This window comes from Trematomus bernacchii, unplaced genomic scaffold (assembly GCF_902827165.1).
Source record: "Trematomus bernacchii unplaced genomic scaffold, fTreBer1.1, whole genome shotgun sequence".
NCBI lineage: Eukaryota > Metazoa > Chordata > Actinopteri > Perciformes > Nototheniidae > Trematomus > Trematomus bernacchii.
In genome coordinates this window covers 1,523,291-1,539,855 of record NW_022987973.1, presented here as the reverse complement: position 1 = coordinate 1,539,855, position 16,565 = coordinate 1,523,291, and the positions used below count along the sequence as shown (strand labels likewise).

At 40.0% G+C, this 16,565-nt stretch overlaps 1 protein-coding gene across 1 annotated transcript; it reads right to left on the bottom strand.

Moving 5' to 3' along the window:
• Positions 1–639: 639 nt before the first annotated feature.
• LOC117471573 (putative gonadotropin-releasing hormone II receptor) lies at positions 640–4,630 on the bottom strand. Its single transcript, XM_034116678.1, has 3 exons — positions 4,079–4,630; positions 2,195–2,399; positions 640–1,196 (listed from the first exon to the last, which is right to left on the bottom strand). The coding sequence occupies exons 1-3, from the start codon at positions 4,625–4,627 to the stop codon at positions 670–672; spliced, it is 1,281 nt and encodes a 426-aa protein (XP_033972569.1). The 5' UTR covers positions 4,628–4,630; the 3' UTR covers positions 640–669.
• Positions 4,631–16,565: the final 11,935 nt, after the last annotated feature.

The window sequence follows — 16,565 nt, the reverse complement described above, 5'->3', positions numbered from 1 at the left end:
CTTTCCCAACCCATTCTTCATTATTAATATAAACAACTGTATTTTTGATTCCAAAGAGCATAGCAAGGAAGATATGAAATTATCTGTTAACTCTTCCAATATCAATTTGTCACACTCAGAGGGTATAAATGGCCTTTTCATCTGGACGCTATGACTCAGCACTGATTAGCGGTAGCATCCACTCCGGGCTCGTCGGGCTACACATCACTGCAGACATGAGGACGTGTCTGAATGGCATCGCCGTGCAACAGGGATTTGCGTGCTTATAATTTAAGATGAGATTTGTTTATCTCTCCCCACACAGCTTGTTTTCATTTACCCTCTGAAAAATGCTTTCAACAGCAACAGATTCAAACATTTCAAATCTTAGTGAATACATTTAATTCAAAAATAACCACAAGTTACAATGAACAGAGCAATAAACATTCTTTGTAACGAAGCTTGTGATGTCAGTCTGTTGTGATTGAAGCTTACCTTCTGCAAGAAAGTCAAACTATGCTTCCCGACCAATTGCAGTCGTGAATTTTGTGATTTATACAGAAGTATTTGACGATTGGTAAAGTAAATCAACATGCCACATCAATAAATACAGGAACCCCACACATCAGACGGTCAAACACAAAATACATTGAAATAAATAGAAGTATTATGAAATTGTCAGGGAGCCTCCTACAGTAAATTCCCCTCATTTGATGCTCTCGGGCTGGACTGGTTTGGATCTCGCTCTGTGTCATTGTCTGGGGTTAATATGCTGATGGTTGTATCTGCTTTAGTTTGGTCGTCATCACACAGCATGAACCTCTCCTGGCTCACAGGGCTCCCGTCTCTCTTTAGCGGCAGAGAGTTGGCGGCGCAGGTGAAAGACAGGACTGTGGGGTTGTCCTGATTGGACGCTGCGTTGGCTTTGCAGTAAAACCTCCGCAGCCCCTTTCGGAAGTGAATGGTGAACAGGCCGTAGATGAGAGGATCCAGGCAGGCGTTGAAGAGCCCGAAGATGAACAGGATGTGGGTCAGGGAGTGGGAGATCTTCCCCTCCAGGTCGTTGGGGAAGAACCAGTACCACAGGCCCAGCAGGTAGTATGGAGTCCAGCAGATAATGAAAGATGAGACGATCACTATACTTAACTTTAGAGTCCTCATCCGCGCTCTGGGGATGTTATTCTTTGAACACCGCAAGCGCACTTCATTGGAGGGAACTGAGAGAAGAACACGAAAAACATTATTTCACATTAGTCACTCAGGAGCAAAGTAGTGAACCGAGGGACTGGCATTAAGAGCATGGAACATCCTTCTTAAACAACATGTGCCTCTAAGTAATCCTAAAAATACACAATTTGTACTCATCTTGGTGAGAATTTCCTCAATAACTTTATTGAATGAAAGCTGTAACCAGTGCCACGTCCTTCGTGTGAAAGAGTTATCCTGATTAGACTGATGACTATTTGTCGATGGGTCTGGATTTTTTTGTCCTTCTTAAACTGGTTTTAAATGAATCTGTAACTCTCTTACAGTAAGTCCAAAGTAGCTGGACAATTGTCTATAAACCCCACACATATCATTATTTTCAAATACATGTGACTTGCTTTTTTTGAGTCATTAAGAAAGGCTGTCTATATGAAGAGGATTTTAGATGAGGACATGGAGGTTAATTAAACACGATCTGTAATAATCACAATTACATTTTCATAATAAAATTAACCTAAACAAAACAGAAAGGCATCAACTCAACTCAAATATTCAAACTGTTAAAAAGCATATTGGAGAACATGTTGTATTTATAGATATATTTATATAAATAGATATTTATCATTTGTACACTAATGTGTAATGATTACCTTCAGAACTCATATATAAGTAAGGTTTCATTTTTTAACAGGTTTAAGATGTTCCTTAACTCTTCCTTAATTTGGTCATCATTTCTAAATAAGAGCACACTGTTATCCAAGGTAACTTCATCAAGGATTCAACCAAATGGGTGAGAGGAAACAGGATTAGCTCAGCCTGGTATCATCCTGTTAGCCTGGATTAGTTAAGATACATTTGAAGGACAAGGGCAATACATCACCCAACCAACAACCCAGCTTCTATCAATGCACTTTTACTAAAAGGGTCAAACAAACTGCAGCAACAGATATGTTATTAAAAAGCTAATCCCTGAAGTAAACAGATCCACATAGCCTCTATTTGACCTCACCGTTGTCCCCTTTCAGTCTTTTGGAGATCTCACAGAAGATCCTGGTGTAGCACGTGATCATGATGACCAGAGGCAGCAGGAACAGGCAGGAGAAGGTGAACATGTTGTAGGCCGTTTCATGCCAGTGAGTGCCGAAACTCCCACGTGTGGTGCACTGAGTGAAGTCCTCTGGATGGACGATGGTCACGTTGTGAAAAAGGAACATCTGAGCAGGGAAAGGAACCACGATTAGAAAAGAATGGAGAAAACATACATGGCTACTACAAAAGATTCAGCAATAGCTTGCCATTCCCCATAAAGGCTGTCTCAGGACACGAAATGTATCAAGATGTGTGTTCCGGCTATAGTGCTATTTAGACTTGTAAATAGTTTGTATTTTATGTGAGATATTTGTTTCTAGGATCCAATTAGGATTGTCAGGCGTTTGTTGGCTTTACTCCCTTTACCTCAAAGGGAATAAACTGCTGGCCATGCTTCTTGTAATGATGGAAAAAGTTACCAAAATCACTATTAGATAACAAACCATTAAAGTATGCTATTGGTTATTCAATACCTGATACCGGAATAAATTGGTTGTTGGATTTTGGTCTCTATCTGAATAGTAAACAGATTAAATAACGGACAGATGGGCGTTTATGGTCACAGGACACGTATTCACTTCCTGGACACGGCTGTTTTCACATTTCTTTGTGCAAATAAAGAGCCCCTTAAGATTCTTACAATGCTCCTCTCGCCTGCTCAACCTCCCACATGGCATTACATGCATGTCCATGTTGACAAAAGACTGCAGTAGCTGGACCAGCAGAAGACAAGAAATTAAAACCCAAATAGAGATTTGCACCCTGCAGCTCCATTTACATTTTACATTTATTCTACACTTCATTTGCACAACTGAAGATGAACATTAGCTGGAAAATCCACGTGTGGATGTGCTTTTTAATTAATTAATTAAATGCACTTAAGGCAGCTACAGTCTGCAGATCTTTATTTATGATTTTCATGACAAAACATTTTGGCGAGGAACTCTTCCTGCTAATGGGTTAATTTTCCGTCCAGTTTTGCAATTTGAAAAATCTACACCTTTTTGTCTATGTTGATAGTGATAATAGTGTGTAAGTTGTCTACGTTGATAGTGATAATAGTGTGTAAGTTGTCTACGTTGATAGTGATAATAGTGTGTAAGTTGTCTAAGTTGATAGTAATAATAGTGTGTAAGTTGTCTATGTTGATAGTGATAATAGTGTGTGAGTTGTCTATGTTGATAGTGATAATAGTGTGTAAGTTGTCTACGTTGATAGTGATAATAGTGTGTAAGTTGTCTACGTTGATAGTGATAATAGTGTGTAAGTTGTCTAAGTTGATAGTAATAATAGTGTGTAAGTTGTCTATGTTGATAGTGATAATAGTGTGTAAGTTGTCTACGTTGACTGAAAACCGACCTGTTGCTCACGCACCTTGGCCATTAAGAAGGAGAAAATCAAAATGTAGCACTCAAAAGGTTTGCTCCTTTGAAGCTAATGCACCAGCACTTACACTGGCTTATTTGAAAGCAAATGTTCCTGCCTGTTTCCTGCTGTTTGTACCTACGTGGTTTATTGCACTTATTGTAAGTTGCTCTGGATAAAAGTGCCTGCTAAATGAAATCGGAAAAAACACACAATGTTGTCCAGTCAGAGACTCCTCACGAGTTTTAGAGACGTATTAAGCAAGTGCTGCTAGCTACTTTAATTGGGAAGGAGTTTAATTGGATGTTTTGGCTGAATCTTTTCAAATCTATCTTATTTTTCCTGGCTTCTCCAATGTTTCCTACCCAAGCTTTAATGAGAACATGTTTACAGCCTCTTTTAAAGAACAGTGCAGACCCCTGGCCTCAGCTGGCATTACCTGAGGGACAGAAAGCACGACACTCATGCCCCACGCCACCGTCAGCATGACTCTGTTCCTCTTCCCGGCTTTACTGATAGCCAGAGGGTTGAGGATGGCTGACTGCCTATCCAGACTGATCACCACGGTGACAAAGGCGCAGGAGTACATCGCCTGCAGCTTAAGAAACATCAGCAGCCTGCAGGCAAAGTCTCCAGCCAGCCACTGGACTGTGATGTTCCACACGGCATCCAGCGGCATCACGATGAAGGTTACCAGCAGATCAGCCACCGTCAGATTGATTATCAACACCCTGACGTGGGATTTGCGCTTCCCGTCGCTGTGCACTGCCCACAGCAAGGCCAGGTTGCAAAAGGCGGATATGCCACAGAGAATGCAGGTGATGACCACTCTGACTTTAGCTGCTGTTGTGAAGGTGGGCAGCTGCAAAGCATCGTCCCCCACTGTCCAGTTAGAAGAAGGCAGGGAGCCATTGCAGCTAGAGTTCAGTTGGTTGTCTGTTGTCAGATGAAACATGGTCGATACAGAGTCACACAGAGGGGCGTTCATTTTCTGAGGCGCACAGAGGAAGCCACATTCTGCTCATCAACCATGAAGATCAGTGCTGGTAACGAGAGTGAGGCGAAAAGAAAGAGGCAAACAACAAGATGTGTGAGTCATGGGCCTTGAAGTGGGCGAAGGTTATCCAAAGAAATCTGTGCTGCAAAAGAAAAACAAAAATTCAATGAATGAATAGTACATCTCATCAAGAGGAAGTAATATGCGTATATGGAAGTATCTGTTTGCCACATTGCAAATCAGTGAAGTAGAATCTAAATGATGAATACAGTCCATTTATCCAATATAAACGTCTTCACCACTCCTTGATTTCCCAGTGCATATTATCGTGCTAATCTGCTAATAGAATTTACAAATGGCTTGTGCTTTTCTGAATTACTTAGTCATCATAATAACATAGGAACAGAGAAGATACACACTTTGACAACACACACTTATGTCAATAATGCATTATAAATAAACGTATAGTGAGTTCAAATCTGCACAGAAATGTTATATTTATAGTTATAAGCACTCATTTATATTAGGAATGCTTATACAACAATCAAAACACATTTTATAATGATTTAAAGTATCATTTAACATAATGGTTGTCACTGACTGACATTATTTTTTCAAGGATCATAGTGTATTATAATTCTCATAGTTGTAACAAATTACCATCTATTTACAATGTATTATAATGAGATCATAAATTACTCTAGTCCGGTTGGGGGGTGTTTTAAGTAAAGTGAAAATAATTTCCAACGTGTAGATTTAAAGGAGACATGTCATGCTTTTCCGGTTATTACCCGTCCCCTTGTGTGTTATGAAGGTTTTTATGCATGTAAACGGTGTGCAGAGTCAAAAGCCTCAAAGTACACCCTGTAGCGAGTAAAACTCTAACACAGAAAATACCTCCCCAAAACGCCTCGTTGGAGATATGTCATTGTCCATTTGATTCTTCCGGGTACGGGGTGACGTAACCCGTACCCGGAACAAAATGGACCAATCCGTGGAGCCGTTACGTTACATCCGCGGAGCCGTTACGTTAAGCCCCCGCTGATTGGTCCAAATTGACCAATCCACGGACTTCCTCACACACACATCTGTGTGCAGGGAGCAGGCAGCTCTGCTGATTTATCCTCCCTGGCTGCAGGCTGATAACAGACAGTTGGGATCGCGGCGAAATTCTCTCTGCAGACCCATTCTCACAGCGTTTATCAACCTTTTTCTTACTCAATATCAAGCCACACTTATTGTTTTTACTTCGGCTGTGAGTTTGTGTGTACTCAGGATGAGTTTAGCTGTGTTTCGCTATGTATCCTAAACAAGGAAACAACACCTCCACGGAGCTCAGCGCGATTCACAACGTCCCGACCAACCAGAGCACACTGTGCTCACAGGGAGGGTGGGGGCTGGAGCTATTGGAGCTACAACGAGCCGTTAAAGGCAGAGAGTGAAATGCAGTGAATACATGTAGTTTACAGAGATGCTGTATGAGAAACCAATGTGAGTTTGGAAAATTGCACATTATAAATCTATTCTAGTAGACCTCAACAATGGAATTATGATCAGTGGAAATGGCCATGACATGTCTCCTTTAAAGCTTGCTGTTTTAACTTCAGTTAATGTTGAAATCAACAAGTTTAGAAAACTAAAACCATGGGGGCCATAGCTCTTTGTTGTCTGAGCCCAAACTAAACGTTCTTAAACTGCAACACGAAAATAATATGTGTTTGTCTCTGTTTGTTTTCCGAGTTTAAATGCAAATGAAAGTCAGTCCACCGGGCCTTGGTGTCCCGGTGCATTTAATAAATGCTTGGCAGCCTCCGTGTTATCAGTTATTATGACGGTGCCAACACCTGTACAGCCAAGAGCTGCGCCACTGACGTGCTGTGAATACTAAAACCACACCATGGACAAGTGGGTGGGAGATGTTTCGAATAAAACCCTTAAGGTCTTTTGAAGACTGTTCATTAATAAGAAAAAAAACACACAGTTATGTCAGGTTTGCTTTGATTGTGTACAACTACGTGACTCACATGTTTACTATTTTCTCCTGATGTGAAATTTGATGAAAGATGAGCTGAAATCATTTACAAGGAATGACATGTTGGATGACACATTGTGTAAGTATTGCCGATGTACACATATAACATCTGATAAGCAATGCACGGGCCATTTAAGCCCAATTACGCACACGGAGACGCACTTATCACTCATCCATCCTCTCTCTCTCTCTCTCTTTCTCTCTCTCTCTCTCTCTCTCTCTCTCTCTCTCTCCCCCTTTCTCTCTTCAACCCCTCTTAAGATCGAGTTAAAGATAAGCAAACATTAATACATTGTCGAAAACCAACATTTACTGTTCATAATTAATCCCAAATTATTATTTAAATAGGATTAATGCACTCAGATATTCGGATGTTACGCATCATTTATAACAGCAACATGAATTATCAAAGCCAATAATGAATATCCATGTTGCTTCATAAATGGCATTTTAGTGGATGTACACTAATTATTTTCACAGAGAAGAGTTACAGTTCTCAGTTCAATGAAATATGTTGGTGTCCGCAAAAAAAGTTAAGAAATATCTATTAAGTTCTAGAAGGTTACGCATTTTAAAGTCATGCTTTATTATTCCCATCGGTGACACTGAATGCACGTGTAGCCCCAGACCAAACATTAAAACATCATCTGCAGCAGCATCTGAATATTAACATGCGAAAAGACAAACTTACATTTATCTGCAGCGGAGAGAAATCTGTGAGCACATCTGGGACCCCAGCTACTCAAATCTCACAGCAGGACGGTAGACTCTTCGGTGTTGGTGCCCGTTTTTTTGGCTGCTGCTGTAAGTTTAGCAAGGCACCGGGTGGTCCACCGACTCCGCCTCTGCTGTCCAGCTCCTCTGCTCTCCGGTGCGCATTTCCAGCTGCTCCACCTTTATCCTCCAAGCATACCAATCAGAGCCGTGCAACCGGAACCGCGGGGAGGGGTCTGACCTCCGCTGCATAGCCTACATTGTAAAAACTTCCTAGAAATGATAAGAAATAGGCGCAATAAACTGTGATTGATGAAACTGAAAAACACAGATCACGTTTTTCAAATAAATGCCAGAAAGACATAAGTCATAAGAAATGCCCACTGTCCAAAGATATCAATCACAAAATCACAATTTAAAATGTGCATGTTGTGTGAAATTCTCCAATAGAGCCGTACATTGCACAAGACATGGTTCATGGGATGGGATGGGACCCAGCCTGCCTCTGCTGCTTGGAAAACAATATTCCCTTTGACCATGAGAAACATGTCAGCGAAAAACATATTTGGAGATTATAGAGAATATGGGTCCCTTTTATGTCACAAAAGTTATTAATCACATAACATCACATTTGAGCCAGAGATTAGTGCAGTACTTACTGTAGAAACCTGCGAAGTTGGTCATGGGGAAAGCAAGGTGAAACTTTTTACATGGTTGTCCTCATTAGGGGTTCAAGCTTCTCGTTTGAAGGCATGACTCTGAATGTATTTTCTGGAATAGTTTGGCATTTTTGGAAATAAGCTTAGGTCTGCTCCCTTCAGTTCTTCTATGAGTTTATAAAATAAGCGTTAGAACTTTCTTATCAATCCATCAATCAATGTTTATTTATATAGCCCAATATCACAAATGTTACATTTGTCTCAGTGGACTTCACAGTTTGTACAGAATATCAGTATGACAATACGACACCCTCTGTCCTTGGACCCTCACATCGTACAAGGAAAAACTTCCAAAGAAGGAAAAACCCCACAGTTTAAAGGGGGAAATGGGAGAAACCTCAGGGAGAGAATCAGAGGAGGGATCCCTCTCCCAGGACGGACAGACGTGCAATAGATGCCGTGTGTAAATTGAAAAGATAATACATTTACAATAGGTAGTCCAAATGTTTGGAAATGCATGTGTCTATAATAAGAAGATGAATCCACGAGGATGTCAACAATCCTGTGGGAGCCATGGGAAGTAGTATGATGAGAGTCAGGCAGGACCACAGTGACAGGTTCAGCCACGACTCGAAGTCCAGGACTCAAATCCAGAACTCAGGATGCAGGACTCAGGATCCAGGACCACAGCAACAGGCATAGCCACGACTCAGGATCCAGGGCTCGCGATCCAGGACTCAGGACCACAGCAACAGGATCAGCCACGACTCAGGATCCCGGCGTAGATAGACACCAAAAAGAAATTTGGGGGAAGCTGGGTTATTTGGAACATGAGAGTACACAGGTACAGACAGACAGAAGGAAGAAGTAAGGTGTCCCCCGACAGTCTAAGCCTTTAGCAGCAAAACTAGGGGCTGAATCTAATCAGCCCTAACTATAAGCTTTATCAAAAAGGAAGGTCTTAAGTGCACTCTTAAAAACGGATAGGCTGTCTGCCGCCCGAACACAAACTGGAAGCTGATTCCACAAATGTGGAGCTTGATAAGAAAAGGCTCTGGCTCTCATTGTACTTTTAGAGACTCTAGGAACAACCAACAACCCTCCATTCTTGGAACGCAATGCCCTAGTAGGACAGTAGGGTATAATGAGTTATTTAAGGTAAGATGGCGCCTGCCCATTAAGGGCTTTGTAGGCGAGAAGAATAATTTTAAATTTTGTCCTGTGTTCTATAGGGAGCCAGTGTAAGGCAGCCAAAACAGGAGTAATGTGGTCCCTTTGGGCCGAGTACAATAACCGTGTTTAACATTAAAAAAATGTAAGGTCATCCACGTTTTTTGTTTTTTTTAACAACTTTATTTTTCAGTTTTTCACAAATACAGTATGTCCAACATTTATGACAAAAAGTTGCAAACATATTATATACGTATTTGTTAACTAAACCGCGCACTGCATATCTCAATTTTTCCAAGTCTAACCCAAGCATCACTTCCCTGATCATTGAATATAGGAAGGGGGATTTTTTCCTTTCCAATTTAGCAGTATGAGACGGCGGGCATGCAACGACGCATGGCAACCGCATTTTTGTGGAGGGAGGAGAACCCTAGTCCAGTGTCAACAGTTCCAAAAATAGCTGTTTGAGGGTTAGGAGATAGTATCCTGCCAGATATTGCAGAGAGTGACCGAAACACAGAAGCCCAGAAACTGCTTAATGACGGACATGACCAGAACATATGCCCCATGGAGACAGGGGAATAAGGACACCTGGGACAGGTTGGAGCGACACTGGGAAAGATCTTAGCTAGTCTGTCGTTGGAGTAATGTAGCCGGTGTACTACTTTAAATTGGATTAATCCATGTCTAATACAGAAAGAAGAGGTGTGTATACGTGAAACAATGCTTTCCCAGGCTTCCTCTGAAATAGAATCACCAATATCTCCTTCCCATGCTTTTTTAGTTTTGTCCCATGTGGGAGGGCAGTTATTCAGAATCAATGTATATATTTTGGACACAGCCCCTTTATTAAATGGATTCACATTAAGAACCGAGTGAGCTAGATCTTTAGAGGGTGGACATGGATATCCTGGAAAATGTTTAGATGCAAAAGACAGAGCCTGGAGATATCTAAAAAAGTGAGATTTTGGTATGTTGTGATCCCTACACAAGTGTGTAAAGGATGCAAAACTGTCGTCACTAAAAAGATCTTGAAAATAGACCAAGCCACTTCTATACTAAACAGCAAATGCCATGTCCAAACGGGATAGTAAAGGTGATTAGACATTATTGGCGAGAAACTGCATATGCTTTTCAGATTCATATGTTTCCTAAATTGACCCCAGATCTTAATTGAGTTTTGGACCACTAAGTTTGAGTTAAACTCACTTACTTTAACATTCAATTGAAGGGGGGCAGTTAAAAATGAGATTGGGGAAATTGGGAGTGTGGACTCCAACTCCATTGTAGCCCATATTGGGCCCTCCTTGTCTGCAAATGTGGTAATCCAGTATGTGAGTTTAGCAATGTTAGCTGCCCAGTAATAAAATAGGAAATTAGGTAGACCCAAACCACCTTCAGATTTGACCCTCTCCAGATTTGCCTTCTTTGTGCGTGCAGGCTTCTTATTCCATATAAACGCAGAGATAAGGCTGTCTAGTTGGGCAACAAAGGATTTTGGGATGAAAATCGTAATCATCTGAAACAGGTACAAATATCTGGGCAATATTGTCATTTTCATAGCGTTTATCCGCCCTGCTAGTGTGACAGGCAGCTTCGACCACCTATCTAGATCATTCTTGGTGCGTTCCAAGATAGATTTGTAATTGTAGCCTACTTAAAAACAGTCTTAACCGAGCCTGCCATCTCAATACCCAAGTAAGTACATTTTTCATTTTCAATCCTAAAGGGCAGATTACCATAATCCTCCAGCCTTGCCAAGTCATTGAGAGGAAACAGTAAAGATTTTGACAAATTAATTTTGTAACCTGAAATGCTCCCAAATGTCTTCAGCAAGGAGAGAACATATGGCATGCTTTCTATTGGGTCTGATATTTGCAAAAGTAGGTCATCCGCATACAGTATAGAGATGTTTTATGCACTGTGTTGCCCCTGGAAGCGCCCCTAATCCTATTGTCCGTTCTGATAGCAATTGCTAAGGGTTCAATTGCAATATCGAATAAATAGGGTGACAGGCAGCATCCCTGCCTTGTTCCTCTGTAGAGCATAAAATACTCAGAAATAAGACTGTTTGTTTTAACAGCGGCTGTAGGGGCTGAATATATTGTCTTAATCCATTTACAAAAAACAGGTCCCAATCCAAATGTTTCCAAGGCAGCAAAAAGATAGTTCCACTCAATCCTATCAAACGCCTTTTCAGCATCAAGGCTCAGGATAATTTCAGTGGATTTAGGGGACAATAATAAATTAAATAACCGCCGTACATTAAAAAATGAATGTCGCCCAGAGATGAAACCTGTTTGGTCTTTATCAATAATGGTAGGAATAAAGGCTTCTAATCGCTGCGCAAGGACTTTAGTTAATATTTTATAATCACAACAAAGAAGGCTGATTGGTCTATACAGGAACTAGAGGGATCCTTGTCTTTTTTCAATATCACTGAAATTGTCGCTTGAGAGAGTGTTGAGGAGTATTCCTTATAAAACTCGGTGGGAAACTCATGGGTCATCCACGTTTTTAAGTCCTTGAGGCAGTCTTGAATTTTATTTAGATGATTGGTTTCATCAGGCTTGATTGATAAATATAGTTGAGTATCATCTGCATAACAATCAAAATGTACTGAGTGATTCCTTATAATATTGCCTAACGGAAGCAAATATAATGTGAACAAAATAGGTCCAAGCACTGAGCCCTGTGGCACTCCATGGCAGAGGTCGCGTTAACCGAATATTTTCCGTCTATGAAAGCAGTCCGTCATTTTGACAGATTAGAACAAACTCGGAACAGCGCCAAAGTTTCCCCGCAGCGAGGCTCCGGTGTTATGCGGTGTTATGCATGCCCTCCAAAAAGGAAATTATACCGTTTCCAGACCTAACTTTGCCGTACAAATCATTGAAATGTCTGTGAGTTTTGGCTTTACGCTGTGCGCGCTCCTGCGAGGTGCAGTGGGCATGCATAACACGGCGCACCCCCAGTGCAGACAGTTCACGAGCATGCTCCCCCCCCCCCCTCGTCAGAGTTGTGTAAAGGCCGACGGGTAATTCTGGATTTTGACGGACATTTTACGATCCTGTCCGTCAAAATGACGGGCAGCGAAAAAGTCTGCTCCATGGCTAACTTTGGTTTGCATGGAAGATTCATCGTTGACACACACAAACTGAGAGCGTTCAGATAGATAGGACCTAAACCAGCCTAAAGCAGTTCCCTTTATGCCAACTAAGTGCTCTAGTCTTTGCAATAGGATATCATGGTCGATAGTATCAAATGCAGCACTGAGATCGAGCAAGACAAGAATAGAGACAAGTCCTTTGTCTGAGGCTATTAGAAGGTCATTTGTGACTTTAACAAGAGCTGTCTCTGCTATGATGTGTTCTAAAGCCAGACTGAAAATCTTCAAATAACTCATTGTTTTTTAAGTAATCACACAACTGTTTTGCGACTGCTTTCTCAAGAATTTTTGAGAGGAACGGAAGATTCGAAATAGGTCTATAATTGGCTAAAACCTCTGGATCGAGGTTGTGCTTTTTAAGAAGAGGTTTTATCACTGCTACTTTAAATGATTGTGGAACATAGCCTGATAATAAAGACATATTCATAATATTTAATAAAGAAGTGTTAATTAATGGAAAAACTTCCTTTAACAGCTTAGTTGGAATCGGGTCTAAGATACATGTTGATGGTTTAGAAGAAAGAATCATTGAATTAAATTGTTCAAGGTTTATGGGTGAAAAGCATTTTAATTTACTATCTAGTGTAATATTAGAACTTACGTTTCCGGGAGCTGTTGATAACACTATACTGGTCAAAGGCAAGAGGTCATTCATTTTGTTTCTAAGAGTAACAATGTTATCATTAAAAAAGCACATAAAATCATTACTACTGAGTGCTATGTGAATAGAAGGTTCAATAGAGATGTGGCTCTCTGTCAGCCTTACTACAGTGCTGAAAAGAAATCTTGCATTATTCTTATTCTCATCTATTAATGAAGAGTAGTAAGCTGCTCTCGCTTTACGCAGTGCTTTCTTATATTCATTGAGAGTAATATGCCAAGTTAAACAAGATTCTTCAAGTTTAGTGGAACGCCATATCCTTTCAAGTTGTCTCGACTTTTGCTTTATTTTGTGGGTTTCGGCATTATGCCATGGAGCTAGTCCATGTTGTTTTATTTTCTTCTTTTTCAAAGGAGCAACAGAGTCTAATTTTATTCGCAGCGCACCTGTAGCACTATCAACAACATGATCAATTTGGGGTGGTACATTTTGTATAAGTTTCCTCCCTTACATACAGACATGCTATCGAGTTAAGTATTGATGGAATCTCTTCCTTAAATGTGGCTATAACAGATAGGTTTCTGCTGCAGGAACTTTTGACTAATGGTTTGTAGTCTAGTCTCTTAGAGATGAACCAACTCAAACCAGTAGACTCAAACCAGTAGGGGAATTTAGATAACTGATTTTTTATTTTTCCTATCCGTAAATAAATGTTGAGGATTACTTGATGTTATGCAATAGCCTATAATCTGTTTTTTCTATTCTTTCTTTTACTGTCTTATTCCATGTTGCAGCCTGTTTCTTTCTATCGAAATAGGTCCTATACATTCATTGTGTATAGGAGATAATCCATGGATTAAACACAGAGATGAAATAGGTTACACCTGCATCAGCAGGCACAGATGTTGCTGCTTCATTAGACGAAATGTATTGTTCCATCACAATTGGCACATTAGAAATACTAAACAACAGTTAGACCAAGCTTTACAGTTTGAAATGATTAGTGAACATTTATAGGATACACCAGTGTGACCAAATGACAAAGACTTGACCTTACCCACGATTAGAGAGATTGGCATCATTTAATTTAGCATGCTATTTGAAATCTGTTCATAAATCATACAACAAAAGTCTAAATCTACCTACTTTAAAGTTAGCCCAACATATATGTTATGTGTCGACCTATGCCGTATTTCTTTTTGAATTACCAGTGAATCAAAGCTTGTAAATGTATGTATTTATGTTAAAGTATGTAAAGAGTATAGGCTCATTGGGTATCCATAGATTTTATTTGTATTATTCAAATATTTTTGAGTAAGAGAGTTCATTTGAATATAGTCGAAACAGTCTGTCCTTTTCTAAGACTTTGTAATGTTTTTTTAGGTCCTTTCCAACAAGCTAGCAGGACATGGTTGGCACAAAATAATTTCTTAGCTTCTTAATTTTAAGACCTTTAAATCACATCTCAATCTGGTCCGAGTAGTAGAGTACAGGAGGAAGGGCAGACGTGATGGCACAGCTATAGATCACTGTTTTTAGGTAAAATATTTAGTGATAAACATTTAAGAAGGTTAGAATCTTAAAGCACAAAAAATGACATATGTCACTGGCAGTGGTTTTCCCCCTGAGAGCCATCTACTTTGTATGATCAAATGGGTACAGAGATTGAATACATTTTAGGTCAGGTCAGGTTACTTTACAAGTACAAACTCCAGGCTCCAATAAAAACTAAAACCGATAGAATAAATATGAATAAATAAATAAATGCATTGCTATAGTATCTGTGCAATGTTGCTGCGACCTGAGTCATGGCTGCTGGAACAAAGCTGTTTTTATCCTGCTTTGTTCTACACCTTGGGATTCAAAACCCCAAAGAGAAAAGCTGAAATGTACTGTCAAAGACGCCAAGGCTCATCTAAGCTCTCTGCAGCACCTGTACGCTCGATGACAATACAATATAATCTGATCAAAGTATACTGGGCTCAGCTCCAATGGAAATGTCTCCCTGAAAGTTGAACCTGTTATGTATGTGTCACATCAGAACCCAGGACAAGAAAGGAAAGAAAGAGACAGAGATGAATTAAAGCAAGTCCTCCAACTTCTGACAGCACTTGAACGACAGAACGTTAGAAACACAAAGGAGAAAGAGTGAAGGCCACCATCAGGCCATAATTACACATTTAAAGATCCATTATGGTGCTTAAAGTATTCTGTGTGAGAAATTGAAATAAAGCAAGTGGACAGTTAAGGCCCAGCAAGAGTGATGAAATAGCTGTCTCCTGCGCCTTGTATAATGGTTTGATGTATTTTGTAAAATTAACATTGCAAGGTGTTCTTTTCTCCTGGCAAACGATGTTAACTTAATAGATTACAGCTGCAAAAACCTACCACACATGTAACATAAATATAGTTTGCAGTGTGGAAAGAAACACGTTTTATATATTTGCATGACCATTTTCTATTTAAATGTCATTCAAAATCTCTACAAATAATGTACTTGTACTGTAGGATCATTGTTGTCTTTTTCTTTTTGCATCTAATCAAATTATATACTTACAGAGCAAAGGAAAGAAAGAAAAATGGGATACAACTATAATTAACAAAACACAAGAGAAAGTAGATAAAATAATTGTGTGACAGAAAATAAATTATATCAATACTGAAGTAAGCAACAACAAGACTGTGTGTGTGTGTGTGTGTGTGTGTGTGTGTGTGTGTGTGTGTGTGTGTGTGTGTGTGTGTGTGTGTGTGTGTGTGTGTGTGTGTGTGTGTGTGTGGTGTGTGTGTGTGTGTGTGTGTGTGTGTGTGTGTGTGTGTGTGTGTGTGTGCTGATTGTACTATCAGTGTATTCTAAATGCATTTTATATAAATGAATTTCTTGATGTCTGAAAACTATGCAGCAGCTTTAATATGCAGTCTACATACTACCTCATCTGTTATGGCTCGCTTGTGACCCATACATTGGTCATTAGTGAGCCATAAAATATGAAATGTACACTTGCCTGCCATTATTAAAACCAAATCAGATTCAAACATAATTTTTGTTAGCTGGCAATCTTACAGCGGGAGTCGTGAAGAAAATGGAGAAACCTTTGTGATAATAGACAAATGTTGTCACACATTGAATATATAATAGCTAGAGTATGTTACACCTACAGATAGTGCTTTTGCTTATGTTAACCATGGAAGATCCTTTGAACATTAAGGTGTGTGTGTGTGTGTGTGTGTGTGTGTGTGTGTGGTGTGTGTGTGTGTGTGTGTGTGTGTGTGTGTGTGTGTGTGTGTGTGTGTGTGTGTGTGTGTGTGTGTGTGTGTGTGTGTGTGTGTGTGTGTGTGTGTGTGTGCGCATGCGTGCGTGTGTGTGTGTGTCTTATAATTGTATCAGTATAATAGGCAAGCACTTTAATATAATTGTATCTGGATGAGTAATTCCTTATTTTCCCTGAGGCCTCGTTTATGCATATATGATGTTTGCACACAACAGCACATGCCTCATTATAGCAATTGTATATATTATATATATATTTTGTAATCAGTGACCCTCCCGGATCTTATTGTGGTATGAATCACATTTCCTGCCAACA

Coding starts and splice junctions, on each gene's coding strand:
- LOC117471573 (XM_034116678.1), bottom strand. CDS start 4,627: ATGAACGCCCCTCTGTGTGACTCTGTATCGACCATGTTTCATCTGACA. Junction 2,400..4,078: donor TCGTGCTTTCTGTCCCTCAG/GTAATGCCAGCT, acceptor TTCCCTGCTCAG/ATGTTCCTTTTTCACAACGT. Junction 1,197..2,194: donor AAGACTGAAAGGGGACAACG/GTGAGGTCAAAT, acceptor TTCTTCTCTCAG/TTCCCTCCAATGAAGTGCGC.